Consider the following 25,995-nt stretch of genomic DNA (forward strand, 5'->3'; position numbering starts at 1 on the left):
CAGTTATAACTATGCAGGTGCCATAATTGCTGTTGCGTAATTTCAGAAATAATCTTTCTTACCTTATTCACAAGGTTAAATATTTTTTTCCATGTGACCATGCATCTCTTCTTCCTGATTGAGGGGGCGCGGGGTTACAGGACACTGTGCAGATGCAGGCTGTTCTTGAGCAGGGGGTGTGTTAAAGAAGCAGGCTGTGATTGGGAGGAGGTGTGTACCAGAGTCAGTTGTAATTGGTAGGAGGAGGGGTATGATGGCCAAACAGACTACCCAATACAGGCATGCTGTGTGTCTGCACAGTGTCCTGTAACTTTTGAATTGCCAGTCAAAAGATGAAAACTGAAAACACTATACTGGGCTTTGTGTGGTTGGTTGAGAACAAGGGAAAAAAGGTGACTGGCAAAATTAATTTTAGATAGAAGAAGTATATGAAAATTATAGAGACTGTGAGATTGAATTACTAATGGCAAATAAGACTGTGCACTTTGCAAGTGCAGTTGCTCCACAGCTTAGTAAATGAGGGGAAGCTCTGCTGACTTCCATCATCCAATCATGTGCATGCAAAAATGCTGTGATTTTCCTTCCTTGTGATTGGGTATTCCTTGTAAAGTGAAACTTTGCCTCATTTACTAAACTCTGGACCAATTGCAATTGCAAATTGCACAGTCTTTTTGCCTTTAGTAAATCAACCCCATTGATTTATAAAATACTCATATGTGAACTTACACATACCTGCAGAGAAAAACAATATTTAGGGTAACATACACTTAAATGCAGTCTCAACATGACAGAAGTGTTTTTTGGTAACTGTAATAAAAAGAGAAAATATATATTCTTTTAAAAATTGCTAAATATTATTAAAGTATATCTACACCCAAAACGTTTTGTTCTAGGTTCAGTTAGAATGCAGAAAGGCTAGAACAGCTGTCAGGTTTTACTGCTACTCTGGGCTCTATTATAGAGATATATCCTCCCTTTCTGTTCTGAGGACAACCTTTTAGCAAGACAGGATGTGAGGGAAAATCTGCAACAGGAAAACAAACATTAGAAATCTGATCAGTGTTGCTGTTAAAGAAAATTTCTGCCACTTCCTGCCCTGGCAACAACCTTTTTTCCAGACAGGATAGGAGTAAATACTTACAAGAGTTCTAGTCCATCCTCACTTCATCCAAAACTTTAAAAAATGGGTATTGATACATATTAAACCAATAAATGTTTTCTTTATAGTATTCATATCATTCCCTACATGCAAGCTGAAATTTTCAAATAGGCTGATTGATGGTCATATACATGCGCATTTATAATGCGCGGTCGGTGAGTGCGCATTTTTTCTATACAGTTCCAGTCACCAATACATTATAAGGAAGACTTTTTCTTCAAGTTTTTCTTCAGAGTTTCTGTTTAAATATCTATATGAAGATTATATGAACTATTCATTTATCTTAGATTGCAGCGCTGCACTATAATCTCTATGATTTATGTTACAAGGTTTTTGTGATTCCTTTGAGTGTTCTAGCAGCTGATTATATGAGCGCTCGCTGAACTCCTTTTATCTGTGCTGTTATCCAATACCTGCTGAAAAAGGGAAGGAGTGGACAGGACATCCACAAGGACATGATGCAAACATTAGGGGAGGATGCCCCTTCCTATTCCACCATTAAAAAGTGGTTGGCGGAATTCAAGAGGGGGAACCCCTCTGTCCAAGATGCCCCTCACAGTGGAAGGCCAGCAACTGCCTGTACGGAAGAAAACATCACAGCAATCCAGGATCTCGTAATGGAAGACAGGCATGTGACAGAACGTTTCATCGCAGAGAAAGTGGGCATATCCCAGGAACATGTTGGACACATTTTAACAGTAATGCTAGACATGCATAAGGTGTCAAATCGGTGGGTCCCGAGAATGTTGACTGTTGAAAACAAACGTGACAAACAGCAGGTATTGGATAACAGCACGTTTGCTTACTTTCTCCATCTTTCAGACAATGATGACCTTCTACGCTTCAGTCTTCAATAACTGATAAAAAGAAAAAACTATTTGTGAGAAATTTGGTATGGAACCTTGCAAAGATATGTACTATGAGTAGCAAAAATAAAACTGAGCTAAGACAAATGCTTCATGGGTAGGCCGAGAACTTTTCAGTCGCCCCTCGTATGTAGAATTTGTTTCATCTCTGTTTATCACCTGAGACTAGTCACTTCACTAGGTATATGTAAGGGTTTACAACCACATTAATGCTGATGTACAGTAGTATGTCACAAAGTGAGAGGCTAAACAATGTCAGACATTTGTGAACACAAGGCACAATCATTTACATGATTGTTATCTCTAAGCCATAATCTCAGTCCAGGAATTAGATGATGACCTTGACAACAGTTGACCACTTAAAAAAATTGACGCTTAGTGCTTATGAAAAGTAGAGTAGATTTACTAATTTCTTTGATATAATGTGATCTCAGTTATTTTAGCAAAGAACTCCCTACTTCTCTACACTGTCTTTGTCTCCAGTTTTTCATTTTTAACACAACACAACATAGACAGAGGTGAAACTCAACAGACTACAGCCATGCTCATGTAGTCTAAATTCCTGCATTTAGTGCTAGTTAGATAGCTTTATCATTACCTTCAGTCCTACTCTCTCGGTAATTAGGGATCAATTTCACTTTATAAGAAAAAGGCAGAGGTCATCCTATTTCTGCTTATCAACAACAGTTAGAAAGATTATGGGAATCCCTGTGGGATATATTTGTTCCCATTTCAGAGAGGGGGGATTAAATGCAGCCTAATCATTTTGACTACCAGCGCAAAGGAATTTAACCCTGCCGTTCCATCCCAGTGAGCTGCACCATTATGTTCTTGTACTCACCTGTTCTGGTAGCTGGGAGATATTGACTCTTATTATACTTTAGCTGTCAGGATTCTTTTCTTTTGTTTTTTAGAAAATTTAACATTAACTTTGGCTAAACACAATTGCAGAAATGCTGCAAACTATGTTAATAAGAATGTGTTCAATAACCATTACAGGCTTGAGTCCAAGAAAAACCCATGCAGGCTTGCCAAGCAAGAGTCCAAGTGTCCCAACCTTCCTGGGACCCTTATTCAAAGTGAAGTAGCTTTTGAAACTCGATCTATTGTATGTAATTGTTGATGCCCGTAGAGCACCAGCCTAGTGCATTAGACTCAAAACTTGACTTTATTATTAGAACCAACATATGTATATGAGCTTGTCACAATAGAACAGCAAATTACAATCCACAATGCACCACATCTCATGGTAGAATATACAAAGATCCACCTGGCTGATGCATTTCAAGGCCTTGCTTCTTCCTCAGAGCTCTAAAGAGGCAAGGTCTCTAAACACGTCAGCGAGTTGTATCTTTGTATATTCTACCATTTGATGTGATGCATTGTGGATTAGAATTTGCTGTTTCACTGTGACAAGCTCATATACATATGTTGGTTTGTATGTATAATACTTATCACGGTTTTAATAATAAAGTCAAGTTTTGAGGAGAATTTAGTAGGCTGGTGCAACCTCTGTTCTATTTTAGGTTTTCAGTGTTCTCAGAAGTCCCCAGTCTTGAGAGGGCAGCAAGACAAGGCATGTCCAGCAGAGCCAAAAGGGAAATTTAACCAACTGTCGTCTTTGGGATCCTCTAACAAGTGCAGGAGACTGTATTTACTCACTTTGACTTTGGAGCATTCTACAAACTCCTGGTGCTCCAGCCTTCTGTAATTTGGAGAATGCGCTATGGTAGAGTGGTACAGGTATGGATATTGAGAGTTACAGTAAACCTTTATGGAGTTTACAGTAATTTACAATAGCAGACCACCACAATCACTTTATCCCCTGAGCCCTTTTGGTTGAGTATCTCAAGGCAGGTGTCCTGATACTGACAAAAATAGGCCATTACTGTGTAATGTGTATTGAAATGTTCATTTGTAGTCTTCATGAGAAACCAGTCTGACAGGAGGACAAGGCAGCAGCAAAATTGGGAAACAGTGGCAGAATATTCTTACCATGTAATAGGAAGTACCAGAACAAGGACCTTTATGGCAGGATCACCAAATAATAATTTATGATGGCTGCAGTCTTAAAAATATTGAAAAGTAAATTTGCTTAACATGAACATATTAAAATGTATGTGAAATTTTAGTGGCTGCGCTTATTTGTGAATTATTGACCTAGAATTATACAGATCAGGCAAAACAGAGGAAAGTCAGAATTCCTTATCTGCATACTTGGTTTGGGTGAGTGAATCAAAAGTACTGAAGGCAGAGCCTCCATGTATCTCTTCTGAAGGGTACAAATATGTCATGGCATGCTTAAACTAAAATTCCCTTACCTGAGTTCTTATAGCTACATAAGTTGAGTTTGCAAAATATCCACATCCATAATTTCAACTAATATTTATTTTAAAACAAATATATTATTATACAGGATTTATTTATTGAGAACAGTTTACACAGATTTACAAAATAAAGGGAAACAGTACAGTTACACAATTTAAGACAAGAGGGTTAGAAGGGCCCTGCTCATGAAAGCTTACAATCTAAAAGGGAAGAGCAAGTAGCACAAAAGGTATTAGTCATGATGGGACGAGTTTATGGAGAAAGTAAAAGTTTGTTTTAGGTAGAGGCTAGATAAGCTTCCCAGAAGAAATTAATTTTCAGGGATCTTCCAAAGGTGGATAGATTAGGGGATAGCCAGAGAGACTGAGGTACAGAACTCCAGAGGGTAAGAGATGCTCTGGAGAAGTCCTGGAGGTGAGTATGGGAGAAGGTGATGAGACATTTTGAGACTAGGTTGGTAATGTAGCTTGGGGTAGGGATGTGGCAGGCATTGTGTGTTGTATTTTATCTTTTATTCATTGGTTGAACAGGAACTCTGAGGGCAGCATACTCTGAAAATTTGGTGAGGTGGATGAGTCTGGTAGAAGAATGCATGAAGGAGGGATAGAAAACTCAAAACAATACAACAAAAAGAACATATACGCACACAAAACATTAGTAGAAAGAAAGCGGGCTTGAACAATGGTTTGATAATAGGGAACAAGAAAAATGTGGCACTTTTCAGGTGCCAAATAGTACACATCCAGTTTAAAAAGTAAAACAAACTATTGTGGTTCCCAATAAAATTACATTAAAAAAGTATTCAAAAGACTTTCTTATTACATAACTCAGTCCATCAGTATATCTACAATAGCAATTTATGTGGGCTAATCTCAACATGTTTCACCAACACTGGCTTCTTTGGGAGATATGTTGCTGTAAGATATACTGTACTGATATTGTTTGATAATAGTCAGAAGCAAGAGTCCATAAAAATGACATACACATGGGGATGCATGGTTTTGCAGCTGAAGAAGGTAGAGGAAAGACAAAAACTGCAACAAAGGACCAGAAAGGGCAAAGATGTTAAGAAAACACAGCAAAGTTTAAAGGGAAGATAAGTAATTTACTCACAATGATCAGATTGGTTCATGTCAAGGTTAGTCAAACCTTTTGATCCAGGTCATTGTCCCAACCACCACCAGGAAATGGGAACGTAGGATGGTAACAGGTTTGGATGATACTGGTTTCCATCCTGGGCTCCCAGTTGCTGCTGGTGGTTGTGACAATAACCTAGATTATAAGGCTTTAGTAAGGCATTAACCGATCTGATCATTGAAAGTGCATTACTTAGCCTTCCTTTAAACACTAGTGTGTTTTTTAATGCACAAGATTGCCTAACCCTTTCTGCTCTTTGTTTAAGGGGACATAGCCTGGTAAGAGATAGGCAAATAAGAAAGAAGTTGCAATAGTCAAGGTACTCGATAACTATGGAGGGAATTAGCAGGTTTTTTTTGTGTCATTGGTTAAGAAGCAGTGTACTTTGAAAATGTTACTGATGTGAATGCAGCAAGATTTGGATAGAGATTGGGGATGGGGCCAGTAGAAGAGCTCAGATTAAAGGAATACACCTAGAAACTTGACATAAGAGGAGGGACTGATGGTTGTGCTGTTGATGGAGCAATTATTATAAGTCTACTATCTGAAATATTGAGATTGGTGATGTGAGATCCATAATGATATATCAGTTGGTAAATTAGTGATATGTAAAGATACTAAAAGGGATGAGCAGAGGAGTAGAGAATAACATTTGGGTATTGTCAAATGGTTGTCAGAAACCATGAGAGGCTATCAAGTGGCTAAGGGAGGAGGGGTAGATATAGAATAGAAGGCCTCAGAGCACAGAACCTTGGAAGACCCCTATATAAATAAGGGGAGAGGAGGAGATGGAGTTGTAGGTGATGCAGAAGGAGTACATTGATAGGTAGAAGGAGATCAAGGAAAGAGAAGAACCTTGGAGGCCAAAAGTGTGAATTTTCTTTTAGAGAAGCAGGTGGTCAACTATATCAAAGGCAGTAGAGAGATCTAATGGTATAAGTACAACGTAGAGCCCATTGCTTTTAGCAGTTAATATGTCATTAATGAGTTTCAGAAGGACAGATTCAGTGAAGTCTTGTGGGTAAATGACAGACTGTAAAGGGTTAAGAAAGTTGTCAGTGAGGTAGCAGCTCTGATGATTATAGACTAGGCATTCTAGGAGTTTGGAGATAATTGAAAGCAAGCAGTAGGCAGTGCTGTGTATTTCCCAGGACTGGCTGTTAAATTGTAAAAATACTTTGGCCAAGTTAAACAACTCCCACATATGTATTTCAGCTGGTAACTTGCCATTTACCTGAAATTTAGGTTTACATATTATTTAAAAAGTAGAAACAATGGCTTTAAAAAAAAGCACACTTGTGAATCCCCCCCCCCATTCCACTTCACACTTTAGTTACATTGCGGGGTTTACTTGAAAATGTCTACATGTCCCCACACAAGTAGAGCAGAAAAGAAGAAAGAAGAAATGAGTGAATCACACAAACAATATTGTTATTATTTTTATTATTATTATTTTAAAACAGACTGAAATAATTAAGTTGTGTTTACCTGGTGCATGAAGCACCTGGAGTTGAAAGCTCTTAAATAGGCTCTGTAACTACTATAGATATTGCAAAATATTTTACACTTAGAGTAATCTTTATTTTTTTGTTAAATTGTACCATTCATTTAAATACCAGCAATCTGAAAGCAGGTCTAAACTCAAATAGTGAAAATTTGCTGTTAAAGGGAACACTTATTTATGTTAATGGCACCTACGCATTACTCTGAAAATGTAACTTTTCCTCCTGAAATTCCTCCTGAAAATAGCAGTGAACTTCCTAGTATGTGGGTGTGCCTAGGCATTCCTGTACCTCAGCCTTATAGCTGAATATCTGCAATGCAAGGTATAAGGCACTGCTGTCTCAATGCTAGGTTCAAGAGATTTGTAGTGAGATTTTGCAATCTTACTACTGTGCTGCTGTCACTGTTCTCCTTGTTGGACGCCCTGACATGAGAAAGCAGCCCTACCCCTACCGCCCCCCCTCCCCCCAACACACACACACCAAGGACACAGTGTAGAACAAAGCATGGCAACTCAGTCTTGGGGAAAAGATCAGTTGCGGTGAGACTACAGGCCAGGGGCGGACTGACCATTTGGAAACTCAGGCACTGCCCGAGTGCCCGGGGTCAGTAGGGGGCCCCATGAGATGCCCCTGGTACCTTTTTAATAGGCTTTTTTGAGTTAGGGCGTGGACACAGGGGCCCCATGATCCCCTATTGCCCGGGGGCCCCATGAGTTGTCAGTCTGCCCCCGCTACAGGCAACACTGGTTGCCTGGGCACAGTTTCCTTTCAGTTCCTTTAAGTGGTTGTAAACCTCAGACATGAAATATGAACAAAGCACATCCCTCTATAGTGTGTACTTGTCTCAATTAAGAGCACTAAGTGTCCTTTCTGTCTGCTGTGTCATTCCTCTGCTGTCAGCTTGAATCACTTCTGACAGATTTTCCTGACACCAAGAGAAAAATGGTGACAGGGAAAGGACATCCAGCAGATTAACAGCCTCAGCTCTGTTCCTGTGAGCTGTGTGGAGCAGGGTGTGCTTATTTTCTCCAATCAGCTCTCAGAACTCTCCTCACTGAGCTCTGCACAGTGTAACCTCAGCTCTCCACCCCTTTTTTTTGAACTCTCACACAAACTTTATAAATTCAGCCCTTTGCACAGATGTAGAAAAGAGAAGACTGTAGATAAACAGGTACAGCTTATGTAAGAGGATTTGTTTAATCTCTCTGTATCACCTGAGGCTGGTCACTTTCCTGGGTACATGTTATGGTTTACAAACACTTTTAGGGGGAAAAAAATTTACTTTATCTTGTTGGTCCATTGCTAAACATCAGTCTATTCATTTCATGTTATTGTTTAAGCCCAGAATACTAAAGACATTTGAAAGTATTTTCCTAACATAATTTTTTCTAATATACAAGCTGTTGGTCTGTAAGCTAACCTCCACATATTCAATACATTGGTGTTATTCAATATACCTTTGCGAGGAGGAAAGTGCAAAGAGCAATAGCCATAGCACAATGAGAATCGATCTGTGGTGATCTCAGGAAAGTGAAATCTAATTGGTTACTATTAGTTACTACACTGATTTTTGTACCATTTATTGCACAGGATCTACACATCTGCCTTCAGTAGAACAATAAACATGGTAAAACAGAGAAAAAAGAAATGCATGTTATGTTCAAGAAATGGGTGCACACCAAATCTAAACTTGTAAAAATGCTATAAAACTTAAAAACAAAAGGAAAAAAGTAAAGTTCTGTAAACTTTAGAAGAAAATTAGTAGAGATTATGGCAGCATGGAAGCACTGGTGGAGCTATTAACTACCACTTTTCACCAATCACATTTCATCTTTAACTCTCTTGGGAAACACAGCAAAGAGTACAATTGGAGACAAACATCAACAGTCACACTTCTGTCAATAGATTACTAATCAATGCCAGAAAAATTTGTATATCTAATTAATCAACACATTTTGCTTTGGCTTTTCTAACCTGTGTTTGGTAAATGGAATGTTGATCTGACTGGTTGACAAAGGCAGTAGCCATACTTTCCTTGTCTCCAGCATTAATAAAGTGTATGTAAATCCAAAATCTATTTTTTTCTGTATAGGTGGCACCATGTCTCACTGTATACAGTTTTCTATTTTTCTTCTGAATTTGTTGCAAAGTTTCTTACCTGGAGACCCTGCCTGTAACAGCACTTGGTGCTACATGCTGAAAATGCTAAGCAGTGTTGTTAGCCTGCCCTGCAAACTCAGTTAGCCATTGGCACCGCCACCCCCACCCCAAGGGTAAAAGGCTTGTTTACATCTTGGGTCAAATAAGGGAGGGGGGAGTATAACAGTTTTACTTACTCGATCCTCCATTCCTACAGGCTACCTCCAGGCTTTAAGCCCATTCCAGCAACCTCATCTTCCCTATGCTCCAATGGTCGCAGGTCCTCTGATGTCATCAAGTCCAGTGCAGAGCCCATAGCTATGCAGTGAACATGAATATGCAGAGTGACAGCATAGGAGAGCAGAAGAGAGCACCAACCACTGGGGGAGGAGATTATTACATAAGTAAAATGGCTTTTTAGAGCCCCCTAGACCTACAGGAACATTTAACCCTTTCAGTGTAGAGGAAGTCCCACCACAGATGGGCTTTAACTTAGCTATTCCACAATGCAGTTAGTTATAAACTGCAGTCTCTAATTGAACCAATAAAAAACACAAAGACTTTTTCTCAGCAGCTACACATAATACACATAATAACTGTTAATAGATTCCCTTGTCCTGTTCATCTCAAAGAATGTACTGTGTAACCCCCAACTAGCTTGCCTAGTGGTGATGTTCACATAGATAAAGTCCCTTAGCCCTACCTCTATCTTCCAATGCCAATGCAATCAACCTCTTAGTGCCATACTGTAGGGTTCACTCTAATCACTTCACCCACACATTTCACAATTGCACACCCATTCCATCAGTCAGCAGCTGCAGATGTTTTATGAAGCACTTGTTGCGTCTCACACTATTCACTGATCTGTTTGCAGTTACAACGCATTCAGCTTGAGCGTAACAGCCTGAATGACTACACAGTGCATCATTGCACTGCATTGAATCTGTATATGGTTACAGCTGAATCAAGATTAATCAGTCCCTGTGAATAAGACATGAACGCACAGATGTTCCTGCAATATTACACCCCCTCTGAAGAGCCTTAGGCATATCCTGTAAATTATATCTTTATAAATATCATGATTTGACATTGGAAGCTGCTATCTTGTACAGTCATAAAACAAGTCTGACAGATGTCCACCTGCCACAATTAGGCCTGCCCACTATTAGGGTTAGATCCCTTCCTAGTGAAAAGCCAGTACATTTTCAGGAAATCATTTGACCCAAAGCAGGCTGCATTTTTCAATGGGTGTCACCTGTGCCCTCCCATTCCTCCCCCATAAAAGCCTAATTTAACAGGTATCCATTACCAGGTATCCATTACCAACAATATCTGGGCATCAGAATTACAGCTTTCTATAGAGTTACCTGTTTTTTCTCTCTCACACACACACACACACATGCTGGGAACTATAGTGCCACTGACCATCTAAGTCCACTTTTCAGTTTAGGATAATTTGGAACCCATGGGCCACCCATTTTAACCAGCACCTAATAGACTTCTGATATCTACCCTCCACCCCAACTGGCGGTTTAAGGTATTTCAACTAAGCTCCGGAGTGCTCAACCTTTCCCTACACCCCATTCCTAACAAAATATCCAATGTCTGCCCATTACAATTTCTATTACAAAGAATATATATATGCACATACAGAGAGCCTCAATAACATCTGGGCATCAGAATGCCATCTTTCTATGGAGTTACCTGCTGTTATATATATATATATATATATTATATATATATGCACATACAGAGTGTCTCTCTCCTCTCTCTCTCTCCATGCTGGGAACAGTAGTGCCACTGAGCATTTAAGTCCACTTCACTCACTGTTACAATAGTCCATACTGATTTAGAAGACAGAAGTAAACCTAGAAGTCCTGGTACATTAACGTCAGCATCACATCATTACTATATGCAATTTTGGAATACAGTTGTACATTTGAGTTTTCGTAGATTGTACAGGTGAGAACTCCAGCCTACACTCCAGCAAACCTCTCTGGGGAGGAATACATTTTCCACTAGGTCGATATCAAGGAGAAAGAGCATGTTTGGCTTATGTGTAAGGCAGGTCGTTTTCTTTTGCCTATCTGTCCATTCTATAGTCTTCATTGCGATAGCTCCCAATGGTTCAAACTTTCCAAACTGCCCTGTTCGCAGGCTTAGTTCACAGAACTCGGCGTGCAACAGGTCCCTCTGCTACTCCTGCACTGCAAATGGCTATTGACAAAGGCAAATGCAATCTTACCTGCGAGCTTGGACAAAATCCCATGGCTCAGATCAGCTTGCCAAAACCAAAATCACCCAGCTGTGAGTCAAGTTTCATTTAAAAAAAAGATGTTTGGATGAAGTTTAACAGCAGATCGTCCCGGATGAGTTGTAGGAGCTGGGCAATCTGCTATCATTTACTAGGTTGGACGGCCCTCCTAAGTGTTCTAGTTTGTCATTTAGCAGTCACTCATAAACTCCATTATTGATTGGGATCACCTGCGATCTGGGGGTGGGGGTTGATTAGATTGGGGGGGGGGGGGGGGGTGACAACATGCTAGTCTGTTAGGGCATTGCGTAAAGCTATGGGTTCATAAAATTCTCAGCCAGTTGCCTTCTGTCTTCTGTAGTCACCAAGGTGGTTGAGAGTTTAAGCTTGCGGATATTAGATTCATAAGTCACACCAAGTGGTGGGCGATCCACTGAGCAAAGCAGAAGTCCTCACATGATGACTTCAAACAAGAGACATTACCTTCCAGCATCTGGTGGAGAGACTGGATTTTAAGACACTTGTGTCTCCAGGACAGCATAATAGAACAATGGTAGGTGACAACACTCTATTCTTTATTGTTCCAAAAAATTGATAAATGGACTTGCTTTGGAAGAGATAGGCAATAGCTGCTTTCCCATTCTGCTCTCTTTACATCTTATATTCTTCTAGGTCTTAATCACCCCTCCCCCCTCTCCACCCTTTACTCAGGCCACCGGGCTGTGCTGTTAGAGAACTTTAATGGAAATGCTATGATTTAAGTCTGAGATTACAGGCTGTGTATTGCAAACTTGGAGCTAGCAGATGCTATTTCACTGTGTGTGTGTGAGTGTGTGTGTGTGTGAGAGAGAGAGAGAGAGAGAGAGAGAGAGAGTGTGTGTGACAGAGAGAGGACTGAGCTAGGTACCTGTTATCCCTCATAGCGCAGCTGATAATGATCAGATGGGAGCACATTGAGGCGCCTGTGCTTGGGATGAGCAAGTCAGACAGCTCCCTAGCTTAGGATTCTGTTTCTTGTATAGGAAGGACTGGATTGGCTTTTTTTTTTAAAGGAGATGATGCCTGCTGACCAAGTTCATAGGTGTCTATAGGAAGAAAAAAAATAATAATAAGGGGGGTTATTCCTTTTGCCTATGGGTCCACACGACATGTGATCACCCTGTAAACGGGACGGGTTTGGCAAGGTAGCATTCACGTGACAGAGCGTGGGTATGGACCAGTGTTGGAGCAATATCTAGTGTCTTCATTAATGCCAAATAAAAATAATGGTAGCCCCCTTTTTGTAGAGCCGCTGGCATTTTCAGCACGTTGGGACAGCGCTGGCGTTTTATTCAGCACCCTGGACAGCGCCGGCGGTTTCAGCACCCTGGACAGCGCTTGCCGGTTTCAGCACCTTGGACAGCGCCGGCGGTTTTTTTTTCCAGCACCTTGGAAAGCGTCTGTTGGCTGGGAAGTGCTGAAGTGGGGAGACTTTTTCTTTTTTTTTTTTCCCCAACCCCAGCCTCCTTATCTCCGCCTGATTCTGTCTCTGGTGCTCTCTCCCATAGCATCTCCTTTATTCTTTCCTCCATCCAAGCTGCCTCTTAACACAAGGATGCAACTTGAAGTTTTTCTCTCCCTCCTGACGCGCATTGAAGTTGGACCACGTTAAGCTGGACTCATCATAGTGTTAAGTTTAGGGAATGCCTATGTGGATGTGCTTGTGATTCTTGTGTTAGCTTGCAATAAGGTAAGCAGGGGTTAGATCTTGTGTTGAGATGCCTCTCTTCTTTGTGTGTGTTTCCTCTATTAGCCCATCTTCTGTGCCAATTAGCGCCCGTTAATTACCCCCTTCATTTGCACCGGTTGTCTTTCATGCATTGTGTAATTAAATTGCCGGAGTCTACCATTAAACGCTTGGTTGGTGTGTTATTTAACGAGAGCCTTGTACGGCAGACCTAGGAAAATCAATTATTTAAATTATTTCCACACAGGAGTCAGGGAGGAAAAAAAAAACCCCATATGGCAATGCAAGCTTTGATTAAGGAGATTCAGCCTTGCTTTCAATCTCTCGACGTAGCATTGGGGCTAATAATAAAATAGTGCAGTGCTGCTAAAAATAAGATTTGGAAGTCAGCATTTTTTTTTTTTTTGACGCAAATCACAGGTAAGCCTCTGGGTCCCAAGATGTTGAGGAGGGTGCATGGGTACAGTTCGCTGTTCATCCGCCTATTGCCTCCCTGCCTACAGCACAGCTCTGCATCCTCACTAGCTAGAGGGTTTCCAGCCAAGGCAGAGAAGATACCTTAACCCCTTGGGTGCCTGCTAGGGCTTTGACAGGCAAATGCCTTAAACAGCAGTGATGCAGAGGTTAACAAACTCTTGGATTTACGTTACAGGCTTTGTGATCAAGAAGTGTAAGGTAATCTAGAAGGGGAAGGGGGAGGCAAAGGGTGGGTGGGGAAGAGACCTATTGTATCAAGCTTTTAAAAAAAAAAAAAAAAAAAAAAAAAAAAAAAAGCTCAGTGTTGCTTGTAAGGGGAAATACCACTACCTCACTGACTGGGAAATTAAGATGTTAAGAATCATGTAGGCGTGTCATAGAGGTTTAAACCTAAATCAGATAACTGATCAATTTACACACTGGTCTATAATATGAGAAGGGCAGCAGGTTAAATCCTAAATATTACCTCTTTGGAAGTGTTCACTGAGGGCTGATGAGGATGAAATGCTAAACCAGATAACTGATCAATTCCCACATTTGTCTATAATATGAACCTAAATATTACCTCTTTGGAAATGTTCACTGAGGGCTGATGAGGATGAAATGCTAAACCAGATAACTGATCAATTCCCACATTTGTCTATAATATGAACCTAAATATTACCTCTTTGGAGGTGTTCACTGAGGGCTGATGAGGATGAAATGCTAAACCAGATAACTGATCAATTCCCACATTTGTCTATAATATGAACCTAAATATTACCTCTTTGGAGGTGATCACTGAGGGCTGATGAGGATGAAATGCTAAACCAGATAACTGATCAATTCCCACATTTGTCTATAATATGAACCTAAATATTACCTCTTTGGAGGTGTTCACTGAGGGCTGATGAGGATGCAATGCTGAACCAGATAACTGATCAATTCCCACATTTGTCTATAATATGAACCTAAATATTAGCTCTTTGGAGGTGTTCACTGAGGGCTGATGAGGATGAAATGCTAAACCAGATAACTGATCAATTCCCACATTTGTCTATAATATGAACCTAAATATTACCTCTTTGGAGGTGATCACTGAGGGCTGATGAGGATGAAATGCTAAACCAGATAACTGATCAATTCCCACATTTGTCTATAATATGAACCTAAATATTACCTCTTTGGAGGTGTTCACTGAGGGCTGATGAGGATGCAATGCTGAACCAGATAACTGATCAATTCCCACATTTGTCTATAATATGAACCTAAATATTAGCTCTTTGGAGGTGTTCACTGAGGGCTGATTTGGTTAAAATGCTAAACCACATCAATTCCCACACTTGTCTATGATATGAAAGAGGTAGGATTTTTAAACCTAAATATTACCCCTTTGTATGTGTTCACATGAGGGGAGGGGAGGGGAGGGGGGGTGATCCCTATGTAGACATAAAAATAAAAATGTTAGATCATATAACTGATCAATTTACACAGTTGTCTATAATATGAAAGGGGCAGCATGTTTGAAACCTAAATATGACCCCTTTGGATGTGTTTATAGGGAGAAAGGAGAGGCTGATTTCTATGTAAAGATAAAAATAAAATGCTAGATCACAAAACTGATCAATTTACACACTAATCCATGAAAAGGGCAGCAGGTCTAAACCTAAATATTACCCTTAGGATGTATTCGCATGGGGATGATTCCTATGCAGAGATCAGAATAAAATGCTAGATCAGATGTGTGATCAATTCACATTTTTCTATAATAGATCAGCATAATAATACCAAAATATTGCCCATTTGGAGAGGGGTGAGCTGTACGCTAAGGATATCATACTAGATCAGATAACTGATCAATTCTCACACTTGTCTATATTATGAAAAGGGGAGCATGTTTCATCCTAAATATTAGCTCTGTGTATGTGTTCACAGGGGAGGGGGGTGATCTCTATGCAGGGATAAAGATAAATGCTAGATCAGATAACTGATCAATTCACATACTTGTCTGTAAAAGGAAGAGGCAGCATGTTTCATCCTAAATATTCCCCCTTTGGATGTGCTCCCAGAGGGGTGATCTCTTTGCAGAAATACAGATAAAATGCTAGATCAGATCATTTCACACACAATAACAGAAAGAGCCAGCATGGGGGAAAGAAAAGCAGTTCAGATTTTATCAGAATGAGACACAATGAGACAACTCCCTTAAACTATTCTGGGGGCTCCAGAGCTGGATTTGGGGGTGTTCCCTGTCGATGCTACAGTATGTTAATTCAATCTCTGTCTGCAAAGCTTCCTATCTGTGCTTGTTCCTCTTCCTACGTAATACCATGGAAAAAAAACCCACATCTCTCAATTGTCTCCTGCTATCTCCATGCAATCTGGCCTCCATAAGTTAGCAATCTATTTGTATCCCATCATTAATCTTCCTGGCTATTTAAATGAGCAGGGAGAAAAGCCCTGATGTGTAAAAGAAAACCTTTCAAAGACACGATGGCATAAATATATTAAAGAGATCTTACACCTTATATAACCCAGAGCAGATGACAAGGCAAGCTAGAGGGGTCTGCTACAGACAGGGATGCATATAATAAAGAGCAAGGAGTGGTGGATGGGGAAGGAGGGTGGGGGCTATGCTAGTATAAAAACCTGGTTTAGAAGGAGAATGGATGGAGCACAAATTGTGCTCAAATCGACCTGCTTTCTCCCCAAGTACCAGAGGGGGGTTTTCTGATCAATCTGATGAAATTTCCAAGCGTGTTGCAAAGGAACTCCAACCCAACCACCCACCTTCCCAGATGGCAGCTTCTTTAAATAAGGATCTGCAAGGCTGATTAATCTACAGCAATTAAAGGCGAAGTGCCTCCTTCCTTTAAACACAAGGCACAGTTACATGCTATACAAACAACACACACACACAGATATATATATATATATATATATATATATATATATATATATATATATATAGCTTTTTTTTTTAGTCAGCCAGATAACCATATTAATAGCTGAACACTCCCAGCAAAACCAGTCCCACCCTCCCCTTTTGTTCCAGTTCCTCATTACAGTTGCTAAGGGTTCCCAATAATCAAGGGAGATCTTAACTCTTGCACTGCCTGATCTGTCACGTCGAGGCTGCATTGCGTTGCTTGCAATTCCCAGTCCAGCCTGGTAATAGAATTATCACCGAGCTGCCAATTTGGCTGACAGCTGAAGTGAGAAAATTACATACCCACTTGCAGTGGATGGACATTTGGAGCAGAGAGGAGGAGGAGGAGGAGGGGGTGATTGTAGAGGCTGAGATGTATAATTTACTACAGCACGGGGGTATAATTTACTTTTCCTGATTTATTTTGTTTATCTGATCTCAGTCAGATCAGTTACAAAGTGGATCTCTATTAACCCAGCTGTGGCCAGTCAATAGCATGGAGCAATGCTCTTGTAGCTCAAGGAGGGTTATTATCTGGAGAGGGAGCTGTATAGCTGAGGGGCTCAATTCACAAAGCCTTGGCACAGGGATGAAGATCCTAATGTCAGTGAGGGAAATGATGAGATTGATGGACAAAAAAATAAGGATCGTTGTGCTGCTGTGCTAGATTACTGAATTAAGCTCATTGCATTATTTATATATCGTTTATATATAGCCATATATTTACCATTAGATGTAATTCTATATAAATGGACATCTATCGATCTAATTCCCTATTTATTAGACAGATAGATAGATAGATAGATAGATAGATAGATAGATAGATAGATAGATAACATAGATAGGTAGGTAGGTAAGTAGATAGATAGATGATAGATGATTGATAGATAGATAGATAGATAGATAGATAGATAGATAGATAGATAGATATAGGTAGCCCCACCTTTCTTTTAATGTATACCATCTAAGTAATAAATGTTAAATATCTAAATATATGTATATATAGTATATACATATACTAAATATCTAAATATATGTATATACATATTTAGATAGCAGGAGTTGTATATAGATAGCCCCACCTGTACTTTTAATGTATGCCAAGTAATAAATGCCAATATGTGTATATATATATATATATATATATATGCATATATTTAGATAGAAGGAGTTGTATATAGGTAGCCCCATCTGTTCTTTTAATGTATGCCATCTAAGTAATAAATGCCAGTGTGTGTGTGCGTGTATATATATATATACATAATACCATATATAATATATATGCATATACCATATATATATATAATACATGGTATATGCATATATATTTAGATAGAAGGAGTTGTATATAGGTAGCACCACCTGTTCCTTTACTGTATGCCATCTAAGTAATAAATGCCAGTATATATATATATATATATATATATATATATATATATATTATAGGGTATATACATATATTTAGATAGAAGGAGTTGTATATAGGTAGCCCCATCTGTTCTTTCAATGTATGCCATCTAAGTAATAAATGCCAGTATATATATATATATATATATATATATATATATATATATATTATAGGGTATATCCATATATTACATATATTTAGATAGAAGGAGTTGTATATAGGTAGCCCCATCTGTTCTTTCAATGTATGCCATCTAAGTTATAAATGCCAGGGTTTTTTTTTTTCTTTTGTTTTTTTTTGTGATTTGTTCTGGCATCCTTGTCACACATTTGCACCTATCTATACACGGATCAGGTAATCTAACCCATAACAATGACCCATGGATGGGCTGGCATAGAAATAGTCAAGGCTGAACCCATGGCTGCCTATCTATGCTACACCCGACAATTAAATGTGTGCGGGAGGGGACGTGAAACAAAAGGCAGACAAGGGATACAATCTTTCTGGAAGAGCTTGCAATCTGCATTACAGCTCGGGCAGAGCTTTCCCATCTGAGCCACACAAATGTCTCGGATTGCTGGAGGGCTGGGTGACGTCAGTAGCAGCATCCAATACCTTCCAGGGAGTGTCATGTGTTGCTAAAACTCATGTCCCGCCCACTCCGGAATTCCATGAATGATGCTCTCTACGCTCCACTGCAGTAACTTTTTACTACAATGGAAGTTTGGGGAGCGTTAGAGGTGGGCTGTGCACAAGGCTGCAGAGAGCTGTGCACTGCTCCTCCTCCTCCTCCTCCTCCTCCTCCTCGTGTCCTGGCAGGAATGGAGACACACAGCTCATCACTGACAGTCACATGGCAGGAGAATACTAAAATCACACAAGGATTCCTTCACATGATATTATATTACCTGTACACAACATTATTTCAATGTGTCATATATATGGGAGTTCATCTGGGTTACTGTACTGGAAATCATTACACACAGTGGAACGTTTCTAAATCAGGGAATGTAACATTCACCTGCATTAAAGAATGTAATGAGATTATGTTATCTGTCTAGAATATTGCATCCATGTATTCAAGATGAGAGTCCATGTTTAGTCATTTTTATGTTACTTTATGGGAAATAATCACATATAGTTTAACATTTACAAAACAGTGAATATAATTCACCAAACATTCACCTGCACTTCAGAATTTAATGAGATATTATCTACCTAGAGAATATTACATCAATTTGTTCTAGATAAGAATCCATCTTTAATCATTTATATGTTACTTTATGGGAAATAATCACATATAGTTTAACATGTACAAAGCAGTGAATGTAGCATTTCACCAAACATTCACCTGCACTTCAGAATTTAATGAGATTTTATTATCTACCTAGAGAATATTACATTATATATATTATTTATTATTATATATATTATTATATTATATATTACATATATCTTTCTAGATATGAATCCATCTTTAATCATTTATATGTTACTTTATGGGAAATAATTACACGCAATGTAACGTTCACAAAACAGTGAATGTAACATTTCACCATTCACTGCACTTGATAATTTAAATGAGATTATATTATCTACCTAGAGTATATGACATCAATTTATTCAAGATGAGAATCCATCTTTAATCCTTTATATGTTACTTTATGGGAAATAATTACACACAGTGTAACATTCACAAAGCAGTGAATGTAACATTTCACCAAACATTCACCTGTACTTGAAAATTTAAATGAGATTATAGTATCTGCCTAGAGAATAATACATCAATTTATTCAAGATGAGAATCCATCTTTAATCTTTTATATGTTACTTTATGGGAAATAATCACATATAGTTTAACATTTACAAAACAGTAAATATAATATTTCACCAAACATTCACCTGCACTTGAGAATTTCATGAGATTATATTATCTACCTAGAGAATATTACATCAATTTTTTCTAGATTTGCATCCATCTTTAATCATGTATATGTTACTTTATGGGAAATAATCACATATAGTTTAACATTTACAAAGCAGTGAATGCAACATTTCACCAAACATTCACCTGCACTTGAGAATTTCATAAGATCATATGACCTGTCTAGAGAATATTACAACAATATATTCAAGATGAGAACCCATCTTGAATCATTTATGGAAAATCATTACATATAGAGTGACATTTATATTTACATAAATATTTATATTTACACATAATGTAACATTTGTAAAGCAGTGAATGTAACATTCGCAAAACATTCACCTGCACTAAATAATTTATTGATATTACATTATCTGTTTAGAGAATATTGCCTCAATTTATTCTAGATGAGAATCCATCCTCAATCATTTATATGTTACTTTATGGGAAATAATCACATATAGTTTAACATTTATAAAGCAGTGAATGTAACATTTCACCAAACATTCACCTGCACTTGAGAATTTCATGAGATTATATTATCTGTCTGGAGAATATTACATCAATTAATTCAAGATGAGAATCCATCCTCAAACATTTATATGTTACTTTATGGGACATAATCACATATAGTTTAACATTTACAAAGCAGTGAATGCAACATTTCACCAAACATTCACCTGCACTTGAGAATTTCATAAGATCATATGACCTGTCTAGAGAATATTACAACAATATATTCAAGATGAGAACCCATCTTGAATCATTTATGGAAAATCATTACATATAGAGTGACATTTATATTTACATAAATATTTATATTTACACATAATGTAACATTTGTAAAGCAGTGAATGTAACATTCGCAAAACATTCACCTGCACTAAATAATTTATTGATATTACATTATCTGTTTAGAGAATATTGCCTCAATTTATTCTAGATGAGAATCCATCCTCAATCATTTATATGTTACTTTATGGGAAATAATCACATATAGTTTAACATTTATAAAGCAGTGAATGTAACATTTCACCAAACATTCACCTGCACTTGAGAATTTCATGAGATTATATTATCTGTCTGGAGAATATTACATCAATTAATTCAAGATGAGAATCCATCCTCAAACATTTATATGTTACTTTATGGGACATAATCACATATAGTTTAACATTTATAAAGCAGTGAATGTAACATTTCACCAAACATTCACCTGCACTTGAGAATTTATTGAGATTATATTATCTGTCTAGAGAATATTGCAACAATGTATTCAAGATGAGAATCCATCTTGAATCATTTATGGAAAATCGTGACATATCGAGTAACATTTATTTTTACATAAATAATTATATTTATATATAGTGTAACATTATAAAGCAGTGAATGTAACATTCACAAAACATTCACCTGCACTAAATAATTTATTGAGATTATATTATCTGTCTGGAGAATATTACATCAATTTATTCATGATGAGAATCCATCTTGAATCATTTATGGAAAATCATTACATATAGAGTAACATTTATACTTACATAATATTTATATTTACATATAGTGTAACATTTATAAATCAGTGAATGTAACATTTGCAAAACATTCACCTGCACTAAAGAATGTACTGAGGTTATATTATCTGCCTAGAGAATACTGCCTCAGTTATTTCTAGATGAGAATGGTTTATATGTTAGTTTATGGAAAATAATTACACATGGGGCTTATTTACTAAAACCAGAGCGTGGATAATTTGTTGCAGCTCTACATAGAAACCAATCATCTTCCAGGTTTTATTGCGCAAAGCTTAAGTGAACAAGCTGAAGTAAGAAGCTGATTGGCTACCGTGCACAGCTGCACCAGACTCTCAGTGAACCAGTTTAATAAATATACCTCACAGTGTAACATTTATAAAGCAGTGAATGTTACATTCCCCAATCAATCACTACACTTAAGAACCTAATGAGATTATATAATCTGTCAACAATATCACATTCATTTAGTCTAGATGAGACTCCATCTTCCATGATTTACATGATACTTATGGTAAATTATTCCAAACAGTGTAACATTTATGAAGCAGTTAATGTAACATTGCACCAAACATTCACCCACACTTAGGAATTTAAGGAGAATATATTATTCGCCTAGAAAATATTACATCAGTTTATTCTAGATGAGAATCCATCTTCAATCATTTATATTTTGCTTATAGGAAATAATTAAACACAGTGGAACATTTATAAAGCAGTGGATGTAACATTCACCAAACATTCACTACACTTAAGAATTGAATGCGATTATATTATCTGTCTCGAATATTACATCCATTTATTCTAGATGAGAATCCATTTTAATGATTATATGATACATTATGGGAAATAATTACACACTGGGGTTGAATTACCAAAACTGGAGAGTGCAATCTGGTGTAGCTCTGAATAGTAACCAATCAGCTTCCAGGTTTTTTTTTGCTTTTTTGTTTTTTTTTTGGGGGGGGGGGGTTGTCAAAGCCTGATTGAACAAGCTACAGTCAGGAGCTGATTAGCTAGCATGAACAGCTGCACCAGATTTTGCACTCTCCAGTTTTATTAAATTAACCCCATAGGGTATCATTTATAGAGCAGTGAATGTATTGTTCACCAAACATTCACTGCACTTAAGAATTTACTGAGATGATATTATCTGTCTAGAATATCACACCAATTTAGTCTAGATGAGAATCCATCTTTAAAGATTTATATGATACTTGGGAAATCACTGGGAAATAACTGCACACAGCATAACATTTATAAAGCAGTGAATGTAACAGTTCATCAAGCATTCACCTGCACTTAAGAATTTAATGAGATTATGTTATCTGTCTAGATTATTACATCCATTTATTTTAGATGAGAATCCATCTTTAATCATTTATATGTTTGTTTCTTTCTTTATTTTCTGTGAAATAATTACACACACAGTGGAGAATCTATAAAGCAGCAAATGTAACATTCACCAAACATTCACTGCACTTTATAATTTAATGAGATTGTATTGTCTGTCTAGAATATTACACCCATTTATTCTAGATGAGAATCCATCTTTAATGATTTATATGATATTTTAAAGGAAATAATTACACACAGTGGACATTTATCATGCAGTGAATAATGCAACATTCACTAAATATTCACTGCACTTAAGAATTTAAGGATATTATATTATCTGTCTAGAAAATAATACATCATTTTGTTCTAGATGAGAATCTATCTTTAACTATTTCTAATTACTATATTGTAAATAATAGCACATACAGTGGAACATTTATAAAGCAGCAAATATAACATTCACCAAACATTCACTGCACTTAACCTAATGAGATTATATGATCTGTCTAGAATAACACATCAATGTATAATAGATGTGAGTCCACCTTTAATCATTTATATGTTACTGTATGGAAAATAATTACACACAGTGGAACATTTATAAAGTAGTCAATGTAACATTCACCAAGCATTCACTGCATTTAAGAATTTATTGAGATTATATTATCTGTCTAAAAAAATACATCAATTTATTCTAGATGGGAATCCATCTTTAATCATCTATACAGAACGTTGCCTTATGGAAAATAATTATACACAGGGGAAAATATATAAAGCAGTGAATGCAACATTCACCAAACATTCACTGCATAAAGAATTACATGTGATTATATTATTTTTCCTGTCTAGAATTTTACATTAATGTATACTAGATGGGAATCCAATTTATATCATTTATATGTTACTTTATAAAAAATAGTTACACACAGGAGAAAAAAATAAATAAATAAATATATATATATATATATATATATATATATATATATATATATATATATTGTAGTGAATGTACCATTCACCTGATGTTCACTGCATTTAAGAAGTTCATGGGATTTTATTAGCTGTCTAGAATTTTACATCAATTTATATTAGATGGGGGTCCATCTTTACCTATTTATGTGTTACTTTATGGAAACTATGCACAGGTGTATGAATATACACCTATGGTGAATGTTTGGTAAATGTCACATTCGCTACTTTATATGTAAAATGTAAACATAACTGAATGGAACATTTATGTCTGGTCCTTTCATTTTTTTAATTTTTTATTATTTTGGCACCAAACCAAATCTGAATGACTTTTATGGAATGCTTTAATTAAATCATAAATTGCAAATTCTCTCTTCAGTTTCTGTTTATCAATAACTAAAATCCAACATAAATGTTAACCTAATAACGTCTTTTCAAAAGTCATTTTCAATATTTTGAATTCTGCAATTTTCAATAAAATAATACCTGGCAATTCTGCCATGAAGACCCTTGTTTAGGCACTTCCTGTTATATGGTGACAACACCCTGACCCTGTATTCTAGCTGTGTTCCGGAGTGATCACCCTGTCACATGTACTTTAGATGGAAGCTACTGGTTGTTAACCTCAGGAATGAAATATGAACAAAGCATATCCCTCTCTAGTGTGTACTTGTCTCAATCCAGAGCACCAAATACAGGCCATACATGGTTCGAATTTTGAAAAATGTTTGGTCCAAAAATTGAAAACGTTGTTTGCTCGGTAATCCGATGGTGCCATCAATGATTTTGAAAATCGGCCGACCAAGTCATAAAGTTCACCCCATATAACAGGTGAAACTTCTGTTCCTTCCAGGTCACGACTCATGAGTATATTCTTTTCAGAAAAACGATCGTACGATTGAGTCATCGATTGACCGTCATTGAGTCGAAAATCTGTAGTTTTTCACAAATTTTCCAACATGCCCGCTCACCGAAAAGAGGAGGAACCACAAAAATCAGCCGGTGCCATTGACCCACTAACAAAGCAAAAATCAGCCGATTATTCTTAGGTCCGATTTTCCACCAAAAAATTGGTCGAATTTTGACCCATGTATGTCCGGCATTAGTCTAATTTCTCTCTGCTGCTATCTGCATAAGACACTTCTGACCCCAAGAGAAAAATAGTGAAAGGGGAGGGACTTTCAGCAGATTGACAGCCTCAGCTCTGTTCCTGTGAGCTGTGTGGAGGGGTGTGTCTCTTCCATCCAATCACCTTTCAGAGCTCTCCTCACTGATGTAACATCAGCTCCCCGCCCCCTGCTATTCAGTGCTGAGAGATCCTGTGTAAAGTCCGCACTTTGAATGGATGTAGGGGAAAGACGCTATAGATAAAAATGTACAACTTAAGTAGAAGGATTTTTTTCATGGCTGTAAGGCCAGTCACTTCATTGGGTATATGTGAGGGCTTACAGCCACTTTAAGTAAACTATCATTCAGTTAGGGATAACACATGATTTAAATAACCAATAACTATTATATAACAAGAAGTGTTGGTAATGTGAATAGCACCACTGTAGGCAGGGGCGGACTGACCATTTGGAAACTTGGGCACTGCCTGAGGGCCCGGGTCAGTAGGGGACCCCATGAGATGTCCCTAGTACCCTTTTCATAGGCTTTTTTGAGTTTGGCAAGGACACAGGGGCCCCATGATCCCCTATTGCCCGGGAGCCCCATGAGTTGTCAGTCCGCTCCTGACTGTAGGACACCTCACTGTAAGATTTTCTGTTCTCTTTATGAAGATTTGTGAGCAGAAGGCACTGCCATTTTAACTAGCTTTTCTTATATTAAGGTCAATGATCAGAGAGATAGAGGGAGATTACATTAAAGGTCAATATTGGAGGCATTCATGTGTCAGCTAGTATGATGGATTTCACAAAATAGAGAAAAAATAATTAAAGACGTCCAAGTTATTGGGTTTATGTATCAAATCAAATGCTGTCACATATGAAGCAAGATCATGGTGTCATAAAGCAGACTGGAACATTTTCATTTCTAAATTGTGCTCCCACTGATGAATAGTCCACAGTGGAAAATTGTTGGAGATGATGCCTTTTTATTTAATTGTACAATGCTTCCGCAGAAATAAACATAGGGGCGAGTTACAAAAACTGGCGCACCGAGTGCATTATCCAAGGTTTGTTAAAAGTATAAAAGGACAAAAAATATACTCACAAACATAACATAAAACCTAAAGGGCCGTGGAGATGGCCACAAGGATGGCAGAGTGTCCGACTGATGGTGCGGTCGGCCTACTGACGCGTTTCGGGGACAAATACCTTTCCT

At 37.7% G+C, this 25,995-nt stretch overlaps 1 protein-coding gene and 1 long non-coding RNA gene across 2 annotated transcripts in view; one reads left to right on the plus strand and one right to left on the minus strand.

The window, feature by feature from the left end:
• Positions 1-13,598, minus strand: part of LOC149443992 (uncharacterized) — a 159,955-nt gene extending 146,357 nt beyond the window's left edge. Inside the window, exon 1 of the long non-coding RNA XR_016306565.1 lies at positions 11,380-13,598. This is a non-coding gene — a long non-coding RNA (uncharacterized LOC149443992). The remainder of the gene's footprint in view (positions 1-11,379) is intronic.
• The window catches only part of BDNF (brain derived neurotrophic factor), a 148,553-nt gene continuing 134,308 nt past the window's right edge, over positions 11,751-25,995 (plus strand). The window contains exon 1 of the mRNA XM_089654955.1: positions 11,751-11,941. Within this exon, the coding sequence (XP_089511081.1) occupies positions 11,939-11,941 (3 nt within the window). The 5' untranslated portion in view covers positions 11,751-11,938. The remainder of the gene's footprint in view (positions 11,942-25,995) is intronic.

This window comes from Staurois parvus, unplaced genomic scaffold (assembly GCF_062004578.1).
Source record: "Staurois parvus isolate SC_StPar_1 unplaced genomic scaffold, SC_StPar_1.0 ptg000818l, whole genome shotgun sequence".
NCBI classification, from domain to species: Eukaryota; Metazoa; Chordata; class Amphibia; order Anura; family Ranidae; genus Staurois; species Staurois parvus.